Source organism: Diabrotica undecimpunctata, chromosome 4, assembly GCF_040954645.1.
Source record: "Diabrotica undecimpunctata isolate CICGRU chromosome 4, icDiaUnde3, whole genome shotgun sequence".
NCBI classification, from domain to species: domain Eukaryota; kingdom Metazoa; phylum Arthropoda; class Insecta; order Coleoptera; family Chrysomelidae; genus Diabrotica; species Diabrotica undecimpunctata.
The window spans coordinates 94,647,401-94,666,498 of record NC_092806.1 but is presented as its reverse complement, the minus strand read 5'-3'; the positions used below and the strand labels follow the sequence as shown (position 1 = coordinate 94,666,498).

Below are 19,098 nucleotides of genomic sequence, written 5' to 3'. Positions count from 1 at the left end.
CTTTGGAAAAAATGACCACCTACAAGTAATAAAATCCTTGATATAGAAAGTTATAGAATGCAACAAGCCATTAGTATTAATATTTGTAGTCTTTGAGAAAGCATTTAACTTAATCCAGCATATCTCCATGTTAAGAGCTCTTACAGAGTGCAGTATTGGTATCTAGGTACTTAACTTTTTTTCAAACCATTTATAATAGCGTACCTAACAATTGCTGTGAGAATGTACTATGACGCACAAACACATTAGATAAGGGTATTAGTCCAGGAGACACTGTCTCTCCTAAACTTTTCACCGATTTATTATAGAGTGCCATGAGAAACAATAATTGGGAAAAATTTGGTGTCAACAAAAATGGGGAGTTTCTGAACAACTTAGGGTTTGCAGACGAAATAGTCCTTACTACTGACCGGGTAGACCATGCCTTTTAACTTCTTTAAGACATTCAGAGTTCTTATGTACGAGTTTGCCTTAAAATTATCTTTTTTAAAACACAATGCATGACCAACCTTATACTGGCCAAAAACATTTTAACCTCTTCTTCAAGTGCCATCTCCGCGGCGGAGGTCGGCAATCATCATAGCTATTCGTACTTTTGAGACTGCTGCTCTGAAAAGTTCATTTGATGTACATCCGTACCACTCTCTCAGGTTGTGCAGCCATGACATTCTACGGCTCCCTATGCTTCTCTTTCCTTGGATCTTTCCCTGCATAATCAGTTGGAGCAAGGTGTATTTCTCTCCACGTGTAATATGTCCGAGATATTTCAATTTTCTTGTTTTAATTTTAACTAATGGCACGTAAATTAAACAAGTTTATACCTATAAGTGTCCAGGCCAACATAGTTAAACAGGACAGTAGTAGTAATCTATAAGATACAAGTGTTACTGAGAGCAATGGAGAGGTCAATGTTGAATATCTCAGAGACGGAGTTTCATATCAAACAGTTATAGTAATCAAACAGGATAAAAACTGGAGTTACGGACTCAGTTAAAGTAATTACAACGCTGAAATGGACCTGAGCAGGACATGTTGCTAGAGTCAGAAATGAAAGATGGACTAAGACAATTTTAGAATGGAGACCCAGACACGAGGAATATCGTAATCGAGGACGTCCTTCAACAAGATGGTCAGACGACATCAAGCGCATCCAACACAACTGGATTCGGGGTGCTCAAGATCGGATATAATGGAATTAATGACGGGATGTCTATGTTCAGCGGCGGACGCAAAACGGCTAATAATGATGATAATAAAAACGATTTTAATTATTTTATAACAACATATTGTGACTATTTTTATCATAATATATTTTATACTTTAATACAAAATAAAAAATGTTTAAAGTAACTACTATTTCACTTAAGTAACCAATTCAATAGGTAATAACATCCCTTTTAGTATAATTACAGAACAAAAAAAACATAAATTAAGTATATATACAACAGTAACACAACTACGTATGTATAATATTTATAATTCAAATTTTTGGCAATTAGTGAAGTACGAAAATAGTATTATTGTCATAAAACTACTAGATATGATACATGTTATTTATGAAACCAATATTTATTTATAAGTTACTTTTATGATGAAGTGCTTGTCTAGAGTTTCAAACTTTAGATTTGTTTTACTGAAAAGTTATCCAATTTGAGTTGTAACATTATCCTTAGGGGTGTGAGATATGCCAAAAAAAAAATTAATAATTGTGTTAATAACAAAATGATACTTACAATATCTACTACAAAAACTGTTAACAATTTTATTCAATCACATAACTAAATACACTTTATCTCTTTTCTGCAGCAAATAAAACAATAAATTTTGCAAATTTAATCAAGTTTTTCTAGGTTTTGAAGTGGTGATGAATACCTAATAGGACCATACAAAAGCATTATATTTATTTAAATTTTAAATAAATATCTATTTTAAATAAATGTTTGAGATAGGATTTCAGTGTTTTCGTTTATTATTGTATAATTATAAAACCCAAAAATATTAAATTCTTTTTTTGATTTGTATTGTTAACCCATTGTTATTTTTAGCTGTTTACTTTTAAACCTTTATAGAGGTAAAATTCGTTAATAATTACTGTGTTAAACACCATTTTTACTGAATTTTTTCAAAGACATGTGTGTATATTATAGGCCTAATCAAACGTTACATTGACAATGTAAAACCAGTAAGGTCACGTCTTTCAGCATGGTGAGTACCTACGCTACTACAACTTATAGCGACCGAACACTTCGAAATAAATAATTATAAGGCCTTCTTAAGTTACGATTTTTTTTATGGCTCTGTAGTATTTTTGAAGTGCTTAAAATTAATATGATTTTCATAGATTTGAAAAATATTATAAAAGGTTCATTACCCAATCGCGCTACAATTGAACCGCCAATGATAATAAGTAACAAACTGCAGCAAATAAATATACAATTTATAGTCGCAACAAATTGTCGATCCATATTTAAACAAACAAGTTACGTACCTTGCGTATATACGTCTCCGTAGTTTTGTATGGCTATTGGTTCAATATTTACATTTGTCGTCGATAAAGGTAGTCTTTCACGGTAAGAATGTCTGTGGATTACTTTTTTTAATTCTTTCGACTCAGCTAACTTTAAAAAAATTATAGCGAATATAAATATCTGAAACAAAAAATTATCATTAGGTTTTGGCGGAAATTAGATAGATCTTGAGACATTTAATTCAGTCGTCTGCATTAAAACCCATACTTACATCAAATTCGAATGTATATTATATATTATCTGTAAATAAAATTAAACTGTAACTACTATAGTGTACAAGCCCATGGGAGATTGTCAACGGGTTATTTGACCCAACATGAATCACATAAATATAAAACATTACTACAATATGTAAGAGACATAATTAATGTAATTCGTAATTATTCGGAAAATTTTTCCCCCTTTTAGGTAATTTGACAGAGAGTACGGCATTCGTACACAAAGCTTCGAATCGGTATATATATTAATTTTTTTGCAACGCCATACATTTTGGCTGGGACAGGGGTGAGAAATCTAATACGCAACCCTTAATTTGAACCCCCTATGTTTTGTGTACAAACATATTGTAGAATTAATTTATATGTGATTTATGCTGGGTGAAATGACCAATTAAAAATGTCCGGAAAGCAAATTTTTTACAATATTTAAAATAATTTAGGAAAGCCACGTACATATAAATGTTGATAAAATTAACGTAGAGAATTTTAAATGTAAAATAGAATAAAATCGTAGACTAATTTTCGAAACCAAATTCAAGAATTCCGCTTTAATCTGTGCCTTCTAAGAATTGCAAGGCAAAAACAGACGTTGATAAAGGTGTTAGAAGGCACAGATTAAAGCGGAATTCTTGAATTTGGTTTCGAAAATTAGTCTACGATTTTATTATCAGATGTCGCTACATTGCGTCTATACGAAGCCATGTTATAGTTGCTTCCTAAGACAGAGAAGAATTGTTTCACGTTCAGAGCGCTTGCGAAAGCCGTTCTGATGATGCCTATTGGGCTGAAATACGTATAAACGGATGCGCAAGCTCCCTATACGTGAAATAAAATCTTAACTGTCTTTTCCTTAAAATAGAATATTTTATTTGCAATTTGACCACTCAACGGTGGAACCTTTCAGAAAACTGTAAATATTGCATTTAAAAGAGAAATGTATTGTTTCTCTGTTTTTTTTTTGTGAAGGGACAAATACTCTACCTGTATAATTTAATTTTCTAATTTGAAGTACAGGTACAGGTTCATTTTTGACCAAAACACCAAGAAGCACAGCGTTGATAACTCGTAAATATGCATGGTTATCTGGTGAGATATATAAGTAAAGTATTTAAGGTAAGACATATAAGAAAAATTCTTCAAAACATGTTAAGCTTAGAGCACTTTTTATCAACTCTTACTTTGATGCTGTGATCTACGAGTGATGTTTTGCTCCACTGATATTGATTATGAATACTTAACCCTTCTAATACCAAGTCACTAGTACGAGATGGGGTGAATTATCGCCTCCGTATTTTTTTGTATACCGATACAAAATTATTGTTAAAATGATATATTATAAAAGAAGTAATATTTTATGATGTTATAATTTTGAAAACTTTTTACCGATAACTCTTACTAGAAATAATTTAATCATTAAGCCATATAATTTTATTCAAAAATTTTTAAAATAACAGATCAACTTTCTTCTGTCCATCTGTGTGATGAACATACAATATTATTACATATAAAACATTGGCTTTTGATACGTGCAATCTTTCTTCCTTGGACAAATATGGCACCTTTCTTTTATTTTTGGTTGTGGTGATGTGACTTCAAACTGAAGAATAACTATCACGATGGCATCAACTCTGGAGGGATATACGTTTCATTCCTTTATAGCGTTCCGTATAGTGTTAGTTTCTTGTCGATAAGATCTTTTGCTAATTCCAAAGATGTGAAGAAGTTATTCGTAATAATTCCTTGACCAGGCCCCAGAATGGAAACCAAATTTAAAACTACGCTTATTCCTTGGTCGCGTTCCGGACTATTTCCTCATTTCTTCAAATACATTTTGTATATTTTTACAATAACCGGTATTAACATCTACTAGATATCAAATCTTTATCCTATATTCTGTTGGATTGCTTTTTATGTAGATTGTAAAAGGACACCTACCACGAAATGGCACTAACTGTTTATCAAAGGTAAGATGTATAATAATATGTATAATTTTGTATAATATGTATAATAATAAAATCCTAGCGCAAAAAATGTATTGATTACAACGCGATTCTGCGTTTAATACTGTGTCGCCCCCTATAAAACGGTAAAATTGGTGGTAAATAAATTCAAAATAGTCATTTTTTGTGTATAATTTTGCGTAGAATTCGAATTCGTTATCAGAAAACCTCTAAAAGTTATTTGGAAGCTGAAAAACGAAGGAAAAGCGCTAAAAAAGGCGGGAAAATCGCGTTTTTTTACTTTTATAGGGCGGAGCGGCTTTAAATATATAAAAAAGATTTCTGAGACAACTTTTATTCGAAAGTACTTGTATTAAGGCGTCTTTTGTGAAAATTTGAAAAAAAATAAAAGAGGGTGTTTTTAAGATATGAATTTTTCAAAAAAAGCGCTTTGTTTCGCATTTTGTGGCTTTACATAACGTCATATAGCAATTCTGACACCGGGATCGCGTTCAGCGGTAAATTTTACATTGGAAAACATATAGTGGATATTTGTTTAACCTTCTACCACTGACGTGTACTTTCTGGAATATAACTACGGATGTGGTGCCATGTAGACCCCATGTAATTTCTATTTGGTATTGCCAACATTTTTTTAAAATATGACAAATTATGTTCAATATGATTTCATTGATACATTTTGCATTAGTGTATGCATTTTTTTTTATAATATTTTTCCAAATTGTTAGTTATTAAACATATTACAAATTGCATGTCAAAATATCCTAAATAATGAAACGGTTTACTAATAATATTGTAATTTTTTTATTGTTTAAAATGTTTTAAAAATAGTTATGGAAAATTAAAGATCAAATATACGAAACATGAAAAAATTTAATAAACCAAAAAATAAACCCCCCATATAAAAAATTACAACACCCAAACTTTAGCAATTTTGGAATTCAGATAAAAACTTACTTTGCACATTCTTTACAAATATTAGCTCTACAGTTATCACACGTTGATATCTTACAAATATTACATGAATTCTTAGTCTTTTTATCATTTTTTCGTGGACGAAGCCCACGTCTTTTTCGTTTTTGGTTCATATCGGGATGCACGTTTTCATCAATCATCGGTTTGTTCAGTATTCTACTGATGTTTATTCTTAATTCTCTTGGAAGTCTTTGGTTGATAATTCTTCTATTCAAATGTCGTTTAACGAGTTGTTTGGCGAACAGCTTCACAAATTCTGCCCGTAGTATGTTAGTTGCTTCTGGATAGCTTTGGTGTAATATATATGAATTACCTCCTGCCTGTCGATGATGGGATAAAATACCGCCATAGGCCAACGCCTAGTACGTCTACTTGAACTATAAATTGCACAATTTTTTTATCCAGGGCATCTACGCCCCCTTTGGTTTCATTATAAAAGACAATCATTTCAGGTTTGCCAGTTTTAACCTCAGTATATTTTTGTTGATGCATCGTAGAAACTAAAAGTACAGCCTTGCTTTCTTTGGAACATAAGACACAATTGTAATATGTTTAGTAAAACCGTAGATACAACTCCCTACTTCTCTCTTCCAGTTGGGCAAAAATTCGGTGAAAATTCGGTATTTATAATAGGTTGAAAAGTTTTACCACGGATTGGGTTGGTACAGCCAAACGTCTATCTTCATCTGGTAATAATGTGCCATCGCTGTCTTTGCCGGTATAAATATATCCATTGAAAAAATAATGAGTACGGACATCAGTAAGAATCAAGACCTTTAGACCATACTTGTCGGGTTTATGTGGCATGTACATGCGAAACTTTGCACGCCCTCTGAAACCTATGAGCATCTCATCAATACAGGTGTAATGGGTATAATTTTCTTTCCGCTCGGTCTTCGGGGTTGTCAAAACTTCATCATCTTTGGCTCGACAATCCTCTGTGGATCTTGGCCTGCTCTAAGATTCGTCGCCATTCTGTTCGGTTTCTGGCAACATGTTGCCATCTTCTGATTTTTTATATCCGTAAGTCGGTTTCAACTCCATCTAACCACCTAATTCGCGGTCGACCTTTGCTTCTTCTTCCTACAGGTGTTCCTGTGGTTAGCTTTTTAGCAATCGTATTTTCTGGTATTCGTATTATGTGTCCAGCCCATCTAAGTCGCTGTGTTTTAATGAACGTTATGACATCGAGCTCATCAAAGAGCTGATACAATTCAAAATTATATCTTCTGCGCCACTGCCCTTGATCGTTTATAGCTCCAAATATTTTGCGGAGTATTTTACGCTCAAATATTCCCAAAAGTCTTTCATCTTTCTGCGTTAGAGTCCATGTTTCTGCTCCATATGTGAGGACCGGCCTCAGCTCAGTTGTCAAAACTTAGACTGCTTAAAATCATTAGCATTTTTTCTCGAGACATCACACAACGGAATATATCACGGCCACTGCCGTCTGTTGCAACAAACACTGAATGTCCTCGTTATTTGATTTGAAAACAGAGCTGTAGTATAATATGCCTAAAAAGCCTTCAAGTTCTATAATATCAAGGTCTTCCAGTTCTGGTTTATTAAGCCGCTTATAGTTTCCTCTTAACTCAGATAATTTTGCAATTAGTATGTATAAGAATTTCAGCTAGAATGTCAGTATCGATTAGATATCTTCATATTTGTAAAGACGATGCACTTTTGCCCAACTGTTTGGCATCACCACGAAGTCCTGGTAAATACGAAAGTAAGTTATGTTTCTCTGTTCTCGTTCTCTGTATAAAAGGTTGTGACGACCACTGAAATCTATTTTTACCATAATAACTCATTCCGTTTTCAACTTCTTCACCACTTTCAGAATCGGATTTGTCAGACAAGTCACCACTAGCTCCTTCACTATCATCTTCTACTACAGAATCTGTATCATGCACACTTTTAATGTCATTTAAAGAGCCACCTGACTCTTCCATATAGCTTACCTCACTTTCTACCTCGTCATGGCATGATAACAGAATTTCTTCATAGTTTTTATCACCGTAATGGATGAAACTGCCATTTTCGTAAATTTTTCACAAACACTGACGTGGTGCCAAAATGACCCCTTTCAAACTTTAGATAGTTATAAACTAAATACGACACCACTGAAAAACTTATCAATAAGTGAAGCGATCGACGTCACTGTAACTTGAAGGTAGCTGCGAGTCACAAACCTATAACAACAAAAATAAAAAATTGCGCGTAATTTGAATTTAGTGGGGGGTCATGTGGGCACCACGTCCGTAGTAGAAGGTTAAGCATATTTAGCTCGCTGTACCAAAAAAATCGGCGAAACACGAAAAAAAAAATGATAAAAAGCGTGAAACTTCAATAGCGCGCCACGGCCGCCATTTTGAGAATATTAAGGTCTGAAAATTTGACAGTCATGTTTTTTTGTCTAATACAACATGTGTGTAAAATTTCAGCCAAATCGGAGAGGTTGACCCCACCGACTTGTGTCGATTATTGCTGGAATTACCTGTATAGAACCTTTGAGAACGATGATGGTATAGAAACTAAGCTTTTTGATTGTACCTAAAAGTAAAGTGTCAGAAGTATTGCGTTAGTTGCATGATGGTGCATCAGGTGGACACTTGGGTATTACGAAGACTCTGCAAAAGGTTCGAGAACGGTTCTATTGGGTAAACTGTAAAGATGATGTAAGAAGATGGTGCCGGAAATGTGAAGTGTGTGCAACCAGTAATGGTCCAGTTGATAAAAAGAGGGCACCCATGGAACAGTACAACGTCCTATGGAAGGAGTAGCAATCGACATTGCAGGTCCACTTCCAGAGACGAATGATGGAAATATATATCCTGGTAGCCGTGGATTATTTTACGAAATGGACTGAGGCCGATGCGATAACGAATCAAGAAGCTGCTACCGTTGCAGAGGTACTTGTTAGAGAATTTTTTAGCCGATTTGGTGTTCCCTTGGAGATCCAATTCGACCAAGTACGAAAATTCGAGTCAACCCTTTTCCAAAACGTTTGTAAATTGATTGGTGTCAATAAGACCAGAACGACACCCCTGCATCCTCAATCAGATGGAATGGCTGAGAGGATGAACCGAACGATGGGTAAACACCTGTCCAAAGTTGTATCAGAACATTAAAGGACCAGCAAATTCATTTATTAATAATGGTCTACCGCTCGGCCATGAATGAAAATACAGGCCAGACTCCAACCTGCCTGATGTTAGGTCGTGAAGTTTGTTTGCCCTGCGATCTAGAGTTTGGTTGCAGACCTTCCGAAGAACATGGTGCAAGGGAAGAATATGTCGACCGCCTGAAGTTAAGAATGAACAACATTGGCCGAATGAACTTGCCCGATACCGTATCCAGTTAGGCAGTGACAGAATGAAAGATCAATATGATTCTCGATGGAATAATGAAAGCTATGAAGTAGGTGATCTTGTTTGGCTTTATAATCAACAACGTCCAACAACGTCGTCGAGGCTTGTCTCCGAAACTGCAAAGACAATGGGAAGGTCCGTATGAAATTGAAAAGAGAATAAATGACGTAATATACCGAATTAAGAAGTTGCCGAAAGGTAAACCAAAAGTAGTTCACATAAATCGGCTTGCACCATATGCTGGCTCAAATGAAACAGAAGAAGCACGAACCCCTCAACATGAGATCAAAGATAACTGGCGACCAAGCTTTAATGAATTTATGTCAAACTACGCAGAGAGAAAGAGTGCTAGATTCGGCAGTCTGCTAGATACGGATTTTATAAGAAGTTCGGTCGTTTGGACGAGTTAAGAAATCAGCAGCCTAAAGTTGGAAGAGTACTGAGGTTAGAAGATGGTCCTCGATCTTTGGTGACCAGGAAGTCGTATACAGATAGAGCAAGCTACGAGGATATATGGTGTGCTCTAACTAATCTGAAGAAAATCGTGTGCAATTATGACATCTAGAATTTGGCCTTACCCAAGTCCTGTGGATTCCGCCATCCTGGGCCTACATATAAAGTTGCTGATCGGGATGCTCAGAACTAAGAGGGAAGCACTGTTACGAAAATGCATTCGGCGTGGCCCATGTAACGGTTGCATCTCGAAAGCGACTAGAAGCTTCCAGTGATATCGAGCGCGGAAGAGATCGACCCGTCAAAGAGGCGAATCAGAGGTGGACTACTCCAGAAAATTCTAGTACATAATAACTTTTATACCTATGTTACGCTGTTATGACTTAAATTTAGTTAATAAGATATAATCGTACTGTAAACTTATAAATATATCTATATAAATTCGCACCGCTCGTTTTATTTAATCTCGCTACAATATATATTAATATATATATATGTATATATATATATATATACATATATATATATATATATATATATATATATATATATATATATATATATATATATATATATATATATATATATATATATATATATATATATATTTAAAGTTAGTAGGTATCGGCATAGCTTGCAAAAAAGAGAAAAAAATATAATAAAATGACTATAATATGTGAACAATATGCAAGGCAACCGTATATACGTATTTATGACTATTGGTCGTTTTCAGTATGGTGCAGCCAAGTTGAAAAAGGAGCATGTTAACTTGGGAAAGGATCACTACAGAAGAAATGTGGCCAATTTGCGGCAATAATGTTACAAGAATCTGAGGTTTCCAGAGCAACACCTGGATGTGTTCCACGGAGGAAGCTAAGTTAACGTCCCATCCCAAGTTAACATGCTCCTTTTCTAACTTATCTGTACCGTACTAAAGACGACCAATAATCATAATTACGTATATACGGTTTTCTATATACATATATTTATGTATATATATATATATATATATATATATATATATATATATATATATATATATATATATATATATTCACACTATCTGGGGAGTGTATTAATTAAGATTTACACTTTTACTCCATATAAGTACATTTAAATAGATAGCCGCATATTATTACAGTACATACAGTACATACAAGTACATACAAACTAGACCGAATTTATGTTTGAAAAAAAGTTTCAACGCATTCCAGACGACGCGCGACTTCCGGATATTAAACAGAAATCCTACAAAGACCTTAGAGAAAAAAGAAGAAACGAAGTAATCGCCTATAAATGGGTTTTAAGAGTAAGAATAATTATAAATATAAATAACAAAGAAGTCAAAATTAGAAATTTTAGCCCGAATATACAAAAGTTGGACAAATTTGATATATTTTGTATGGGAGAAACTAAATAACCGGTAAAAAGAATCGAACGACTACTTAATACAATAAATACGGAAATACTAACATTCCTAAAATTAGAAGAAAACCGATCGCTAAGGAAAATTTGTGTAAAATATTTAAATGTTTTTTACTTAGAAAACCATGCACCATCACTAATGTCTAAAATGCAAATATTAGATTGTAAAAATGAGTAACCCCGGCTTACACAAAACAGACTACCACACGGACAGAAAGTAAAAATAAATAGACCAAGTAGGCCGAATATTAAAAGATGGTATTATTAAAAACACAGTATATATAGTACTACTTATTGTACCAAAGAAAAGTGATGACCATTTAAACAAAACATAGAGGTAGCGATAGATTACAGGCAAGTAAACAATAAAATAGAAAACGACAGATTTCCATTATTCTGCATAGAAGAAATTCTAGATCCTTTATCAGAATTAAAAAACTTTTCTGATATAGATTTATATTAACGATATTACCAAATAGAACTTAATTCTGACTAAATACCCTACAGCAGAAATAAAGACAAGCGCTGGATGTTTCCAACGCTTTCCAAGAGCCATGACAATGGCAGTGTCAGGTTTAAAATATGAGAACTTGTTTATATACCTTGATGACTTGATAATCTTTGTCATATGGCGTTTGCAACAGCATAACCAAAACCTAGTGAAGGTACCTACTAGAAAAACTGAGGAAAGTAAATCTTAAATTAAGTTCGAATAAATGTGAGTTTGTGAAGAAAGAACCCTTATACTTAGGACATAAGATTTTAAGTAAGGGTATATTATTAAATCCAGAGAAAATCATTGCCATGGAATAGTATTCTACAGCGCATAATGCAAAAGAAGCAGAAATATTTGTAACATTAGCGAAATATTATAGAAAAATATAAACCATTTTACAGATATAGCCGCAACGCTTAATAGACTTTTAAGGAAAAACGTAAAATTTGTGTGGACAAACAGAAAGCCAAAAAGGAGATTTCGATAACCTCAAGAGATTGTAATGAAATCCCATCGTGATGTAACGAACTCTTAGTTCCATTCTTCTTCTTCAAGTGCCATCTTCGTTCCGAAGGTTGGCGATCATCAGGGCTATACGTATTTTCGAAACTGCTGACCGAAACAATTCGTTGCTGCTACAGCTATACCATTTTCGTAGATTCTTTAGCCAGGAGTTTCGTCTTCTTCCTATGGACCTTTTTCCTGCTATTTTCCCTTGCATAATTATTCGAAGCAGTTCATATCTTTCGCCTCTTGTAATGTGTTCCAAGTATTGCAGTTTTCGTTTTTTGATCGTAAGTATGACTTCCTTTTCTTTATTCATTCTTCTCAAGACCTCGACATTTGTGACTCTCTCGGTTCATGATATTCTCAGGATTCTGCGACACATCCACAGTTCAAATGCCTCTAATTTTTTGGTATCAATCTTTTTCAACGTCCATGACTCCATTCCGTAGAACAGCACATAGTGCTGTTCTACGGAAGTAGAACGTAACAGTACGTAACATCTCATCAGGCGAAGTTTCATTTTAAGGCTCAAATCTCTTCCGTAGAACACTCTCTTCATTTTAGTGAATATGGATCTGGCTTTTTCTATTCTTATTTTGATTTCTGCTGAGCTATCGTTGCCTTCATTTATAAAAGTGCCTTAATATTTGTATTTGCTAACTCGATCGATAATTTCATTGTGTAAATATAAATTTTGGACATTTTGTGTTGATTTCGATATTACCATAAATTTAGATCTTTATGTTCAAAGATAGTCCATATTCTTCGCTGCAGTCTGTTATCTTATTCACCAATGTCTGTAGCTCTTCAAGTGTTTCTGCGATCAGAACGGTGTCGTCGGCAAATCTCAGATTGTTTAATCTAACACCATTTATTTTAATACCTACGGATTGCTCAGAGAGTGTTCTATTCATTACGTCTTCGGAATAGAGATTAAACAGGGTTGGTGACAGTATACACCCTTGTCTCACACCTCGCTTTATTTCAATTTCTTCAGTGGTATTATTCTCTACTCTCACTACTGCTTTCTGATTGTAGTACATATTTGCTATTAGTCGGATGTCTCGTTTATCTAAATTCTTTTCTGTCAGGAGTCTGATTAGGTGATCATGCCGCACTTTATCAAAGGCCTTGTTGTAATCTATGAAACACATGAATACATCTTAATTTATGTCAAGACATCTTTGAGACATAACGTTCAGTGCAAACAACGCCTCTCTTGTTCCAAGTCCATTTCGGAGTCCAAACTGGGTATTATTGATGTCCATTTCCAGTTTTCTGTGTACTCTAGAGTGTATAATTTTCAGAAATATTTTCAGTACATGGCTCATCAGACTGATTGTACGGTAATCCCTGCATTGTTTGGCATTTATCTTTTTTGGTATAGTAACAAAGGTGGATAAAAGCCATTCTTGTGGTATTTTTCCTGATGTATAAATGCTATTGAAAAGTTTAACTAAAATGTGAATCGAGTCTTTTTCTATTAGTTTAAGGATTTCCGTTGGTATTTCATCTGGACCTGGGGCTTTACCATTTTTCATTCTTTTTAGTACGTACATTACTTCTTCTTCCGTTATTTCTGGACTTTCGTCTCCTTGTATGTTACTTAGCTCAGATTGTTGTCTATCATCGGCAAAGAGTTCTTCAATATAGTTTTTCCATGTCTTCAACTGTTCTTCTAGTTCTGTTATTATGTTTCCGTTGACATTATACAGGGTATTTGGCTGCTTACGTTTTTGTGTACCTGCAAGTTCTTTCACTTAGTTCCATTACCACCTGCAATAATGAGATAATCTTTCTCCGGGACTGTCAGTCATACTGTGCCATATCAATAATCTTTTTATCATTTTTGTACACATTGTAAAGATCTTTACATATATTGTAGGCCTTACTTTTGTAACCGTGTCGATTGCCTATGTTGTCTACACACGTTAAATTAAATAAAAAAAAATTTGTTTTTTGGATTTGTACTGGTTATTATTTTTTTTTCTAATTCTGCAAATTAAACTTAGAACTAATTTTCAAATTGTTGATAGAAAGCGCCTCTATCACATGTTGTGCCTTATATGATTAATTGGTTAAATATTTGACAAACCTTATTTACGTAAGTTCTATTAACTTTATGTTTTTAAACTTGATAATATGGTTAATGATTTGACCAGTAATTGGTAAATAATAAACCATTTTGTATAAAGTCCGGCGGAAAAAAAGTTTATCATATAACCTTTATTCATTGTACCAAACAATGAACTATTTTTTTAAAACGGTATAGAGTAGACATCATTTAAAGAAAGCAGGTTAGTTCGATATTGCACCAATATGTTTCGATGCATGTAATGCTAGCACTCTGAAAGTATTGTATTGCCAATTATACTTCTAGAATGTTTATGGGTTACTGTTTAAGTATGCTTCACTAAACAGCACTAGCAATAAAGTCACGGAAGAAAAGTAATGCGAATATAGTTTTATTATAATTAGTAATGAAAATTTGTTCAATCCCAATATTTTAATTACTTTTCAGAATTTCAAAGGCATTGATGCTGTTTTGATTTCTAAATATTTCTATTAGAAAGCAAACAAGTTTGAGAATAAGACTTAAAAATATGTAATGACTTCTTTCTATGTATACCAATTATCTGCTATTTTTACATTTTTTTTATTATTTTACTAATATAATAATAAAAAAATTTTTTTTTTCCTTTTTTTCTCCATCTGATTTTTTTCGGTTTTAGTACATTGCTGTAGTATCCCTTTTTTTGTTTTACTGTAGTTAATGTTTGTGAATTTGTGTTGGATTATCTGGATATTTATACTGTTTAATATTTTTTTTGTTTGATATGATTTCGTCTCATAAAATCGCGCCAGTGGTATCCCGATTACGGCAAACTTTTTCGTGAAAAACTATAGCTCTTCCCTTATCGTCTTTCGATAATATCTCCGCAGTTTCAGATGAAAAGTTAGAAACAAATGATTATAGAATAAGGCCCTAAATCCGAAAAAGGATGTAAAAATGAAAATAAAAATTAAAATCAAAATTTCTGGACAAAAGGGAAAATTAGAAGTTTACAAAGCATATGATTTAAAATTATTTTAATGATCGAATTTCAATACAAAATATTAAAATAGGATTATTATAGTATGACATTTAATAGTAAAACAGTATGTCGCAGTGAACTTGTTTCTTGTAGGAGGGTACCACGCTGTTTTGCACTATAGGCTTGGCTTACATCACAAGTTAAAGGTTGGGAAATTTGAATTGGTCAAAAACCATAACTTTAAATATTCTTATGTGTATGTGCATTGTCTGTGAGGTAACAATAGTCACGTCTTTAAGAATTCCCGATAAAGTAGCACCATTTAGGTAGTACTAAAAATATATTTTCTATAAACTTACATTTATATTTTTACCTTATTGCGTAACTTAACTTGAGAAACCTTTTTAAATAATAAAAAGACAAAAAGAAAAATAAATAAAATTGTTAATGAAGGAAATCAAAATTATAACAAATTTCGAGATTTATTTTCCTGTCTTAATTTATATTTTTTCCATAATATATTTCCATAATAAATTTCTTATAAATGTAAGTATAAAAATTTTGTAGTATATCCCTGGCTATATATAAATTTTGATGTCTTTTTTACATTAAAATCGCCCAAAAAAGAATCGGGTTACGAAGTTAAAATAATCAATATAATACGTGTTTATTTCTGCGATTTTAAAAACTGGAAGTGATCCAAGGCTATTTTACGATAATTTTGAAGCAGTCTAACAACAATTTAGGGTTCGCTAGTCACCTTTTGATGCGCGGGGAAAAGGACGGATAGGTAGCCAGCCGGTATTATACCGAGGTCGAGGGGAATTCAGGTCAGGTTTGGAAGATGGCCCATTGAAGACAGACGTCATTAGAGGGTTTTCAGACGAGGATACTGTATGCGAGATACTGTATGCGAGATACAGAATTTTGGATGGCGGCTGTATCGGATTCACGGGCATGCTCGTCAGTATGAAAATAGTAGCAGTGCAGTGCGGTTATATTTTTGGATTATGGATGTAGAAGAGTGTGTTATGCTGTGGTACATATTAAATAAAAAGAAACTGAAAAGACGCTGTAATTTGTGGGTTCATCCTATTGTAGAATTAAGAGAAACCAAGGGAACGTATAGTTTGCTGTATCAAGATTTATTGCAAGATCCATCGAAGTTTTTTAATTATTTTCGAATGTCTGTGAAGTCGTTTGAAGAACTTCATAAAATTTTGGAAATCCAATTGAGTAGAAAAGACACAACTATGCGTAGAATTATTTCATCAAAAAAACGGCTTTCTATGACTTTTTAAAGTTAAAGTCTATGACTTAAATTTAAAATAAATATGTGTACTTATCTCCAATTTGTAAATTGTTTACCTCGCCCTAAATAAAAAATGACCGTATTCCTTTCACAATACTGTAGTTTGATATTCGTTAAATAATCAAAATTCCAATTAGCAAACTTTTAAAACTAAACTGTATACGTATGAAACAAAATATTAAACTATTCTACTATGTATTTATAATAAAAACATGTTTATTTCTTACCATATTCATTTTGCTTTACTGCAGTCATGGCCTCAAAATTGTCGCTTAGAATTTTCGACCCGGCACTGCTGCTTTTTATTTCTATTGCAGTAATCTGGCGATGCTGTATCCCATAGACAGGGATTTGATTATACTAAACAAATAAATTTGTCATTGTATTTGTCAAATACAGCACGCTCCATTATTTAACTATATTCAGAAAACACATTCTTTCTTTCGTTGCTTATTCACAATTATTCGACAGAAAATCGCGCGTCTATAGAATGTGGTGCAAAAGTATTCGTGTCTGAAAGCGTTCATTTAACGTAATGTTTCTTCTGTATCTGGGATACGCATTCAGTCGTCGGCGAGAGAAAGGTCCGAGATACTGAATTCGGTATCTCGCATACTGTATCTCTCGCGCGTCTCGTGTGAAAAGCTCCATTTGAGTCTATGTAATATCTGCGTCTCGGATACGCGTATCTCGGATACAGTATCCTCGTCTGAAAGGGGGCTTATGTAGTTTGCAGAGACTGGCAAAATGTATTTAAAATAGTGGACTATACTCTATATAATATGTCAGTTTAGGAAAGATTCACCACTATTTCTATTTTTTTAAGTACCTAAGAGGATTTGTGTCGTTTACAACAAATTGGAAATATACCCACATGTTTTTCAGTTTTTAAAGAATATAAGTTTTCAAAGTTTGCATCCCAGGGTCCAGCTTCCATCCCCGTTTTGTTTGTCCCATGCCGTTCCCGCCAATTTTGCAGTGAGAGATGCAGTTTTTTTTGCGTGGCAGTGAATCTCCAGTTCCAACCTCAGAAATTTTAAAGAACATAATGACGGTATTAGATTTTTGTTTCGATCCAGGGCAGCGCGAAGCCGCTGATACGTATCTCGACCACTTTAGGTCTCCTCAGAGCGGTATAGCCACTGCTCTGAATCGAAACAAAATCTATCCCATCGTAGACCAATAGGTATCAAAATAACTAAAAATAAAATTAACATTTACTGAAATCCAGGTAACTTTTTTTGTTGAACTTTTAAAGTAAAAATAGACAGTTGCCATAAATAATTGCTTTCATACAATTTAAAAATTTTGAAATAATGGTTATAAATCGATAAAGTTATAAATCTTAGGGCGTGGTCTTAGCTGTTATTTTATTTGTCCAGTTTTTAAATATCGACATATGACAGCTTACTTTACTATTTTTGTCATTAATTTGTTTTAGTTTTTAGAAAAAGGTTAACAGATATCTTTATTTGTAATAATTTTTTTTGTCATAGTTTATAGCCCCGTGTTTTTTTGTAAGTTTTGTAGCATCTTGTAAACGGATTTTGTAAACAAAAAGGACATGTAAGTTTTTCTTTGTTATTTTTATATTTAGTGACTGTTTGTGGTAAGACAGTAATAAATGTTTAATTTATTTCTCTGAACCATTTTGTCTATTTATTTTAAGAAAAGTCTCCTAACCCCTTTTGTGTTTGTTTTCTAGGAGGAAAGAGCCTTTTTCCTTCATCCAGCATGACAAGGATTCTTCGAAGCGGCGTCCTTATTTTAAATAGCTAGAGGCCTTTCTTGTTGTTTTTGTAACCCATTTGTCTAGGAGATTCATGTAAGTACCCATTTGTTTCATTTTTTGTAGTTGCCCCAATCCAGTCCCCCTGTTTAATTCACTTATCCACGACCCCAGCTTTCCAAATAAACCCTGAGTGCCGTTCGCATAAGTTTCGCTTATTTTGCTTACCCTATCTCTAGCCCAATAGTTTCTGTCCCAATTTTCAACCTCCAAAGCAATACCCTATGTGGTAGTCAAAATATTTCGTTAAAGTGTTTGTTATAAATCGGTCTTACTGCAGTAACTCAATTTATTGTATATCTTCCATTATTCGTTATACTCATTCCAGAATACTCGGTACCCTGTAATAACTTGTGCAGGTCAATCGAATGGGTAGCTAAGTGATTGGAGTTATTTGGTATTCTCTAAAAAGCTTGTTAAAATGATGAGCTGATTTCTGCTTGTTTTCCGCAGTAGTTCAATAATATTAACGCATATCCCTTCAATATACATTTTACCATATATGCACGTGACAGTATATACTTGCCCAGAGTTATGTTGTGTTTAGATCCATACTCTTTTCCGGTGGCAGACAGTGCTTTTTGGCACTTCTCAGAACGGAACTGGACCGAACTATTCGTAGCTCGGTCTTTTAACAAGTTGATTATTGCCACTATTTGCCGATTACCTGGCTATCGACTTCTTTCTTGCATTTATTTGCTAGCCCAGTCTTTTAGTCAGTCAGTTTTCCCATAATGTAATGTACCTATGTATAGGGCTAATGGGTTTTTATTAACTCGAGAAAAATATTGGGAATGAATCAAATAAATGTTTTCTATAAAAACTTTCGTACGTATCTGTCTCCCTCTCTAACTTTAGCTGTCGTAAGATTTCCGCAGAATGAACGGCCCTGACGCTCTTCTGACCGAAGAGTTAAGTTTCGGCACCATACAGAAATTTTGTGGTGATAGCTAGGTTTCTTGGGAGAAAGATCTATATTTTCATATCTTTAAGCGACTCATTGCGGTTTTGACTATAGAAATTTGCCT

The 19,098-nt window shown here is 33.7% G+C and overlaps 1 protein-coding gene across 2 annotated transcripts in view; it reads right to left on the bottom strand.

Moving 5' to 3' along the window:
- The window catches only part of LOC140439789 (uncharacterized), a 127,784-nt gene that overhangs the window by 87,076 nt on the left and 21,610 nt on the right, over nt 1-19,098 (bottom strand). For both annotated transcript variants that reach the window (XM_072529928.1, XM_072529929.1), the window contains one exon: nt 2,489-2,648. In XM_072529928.1, coding sequence (XP_072386029.1) covers nt 2,489-2,648 — 160 coding nt within the window. The remainder of the gene's footprint in view (nt 1-2,488; nt 2,649-19,098) is intronic.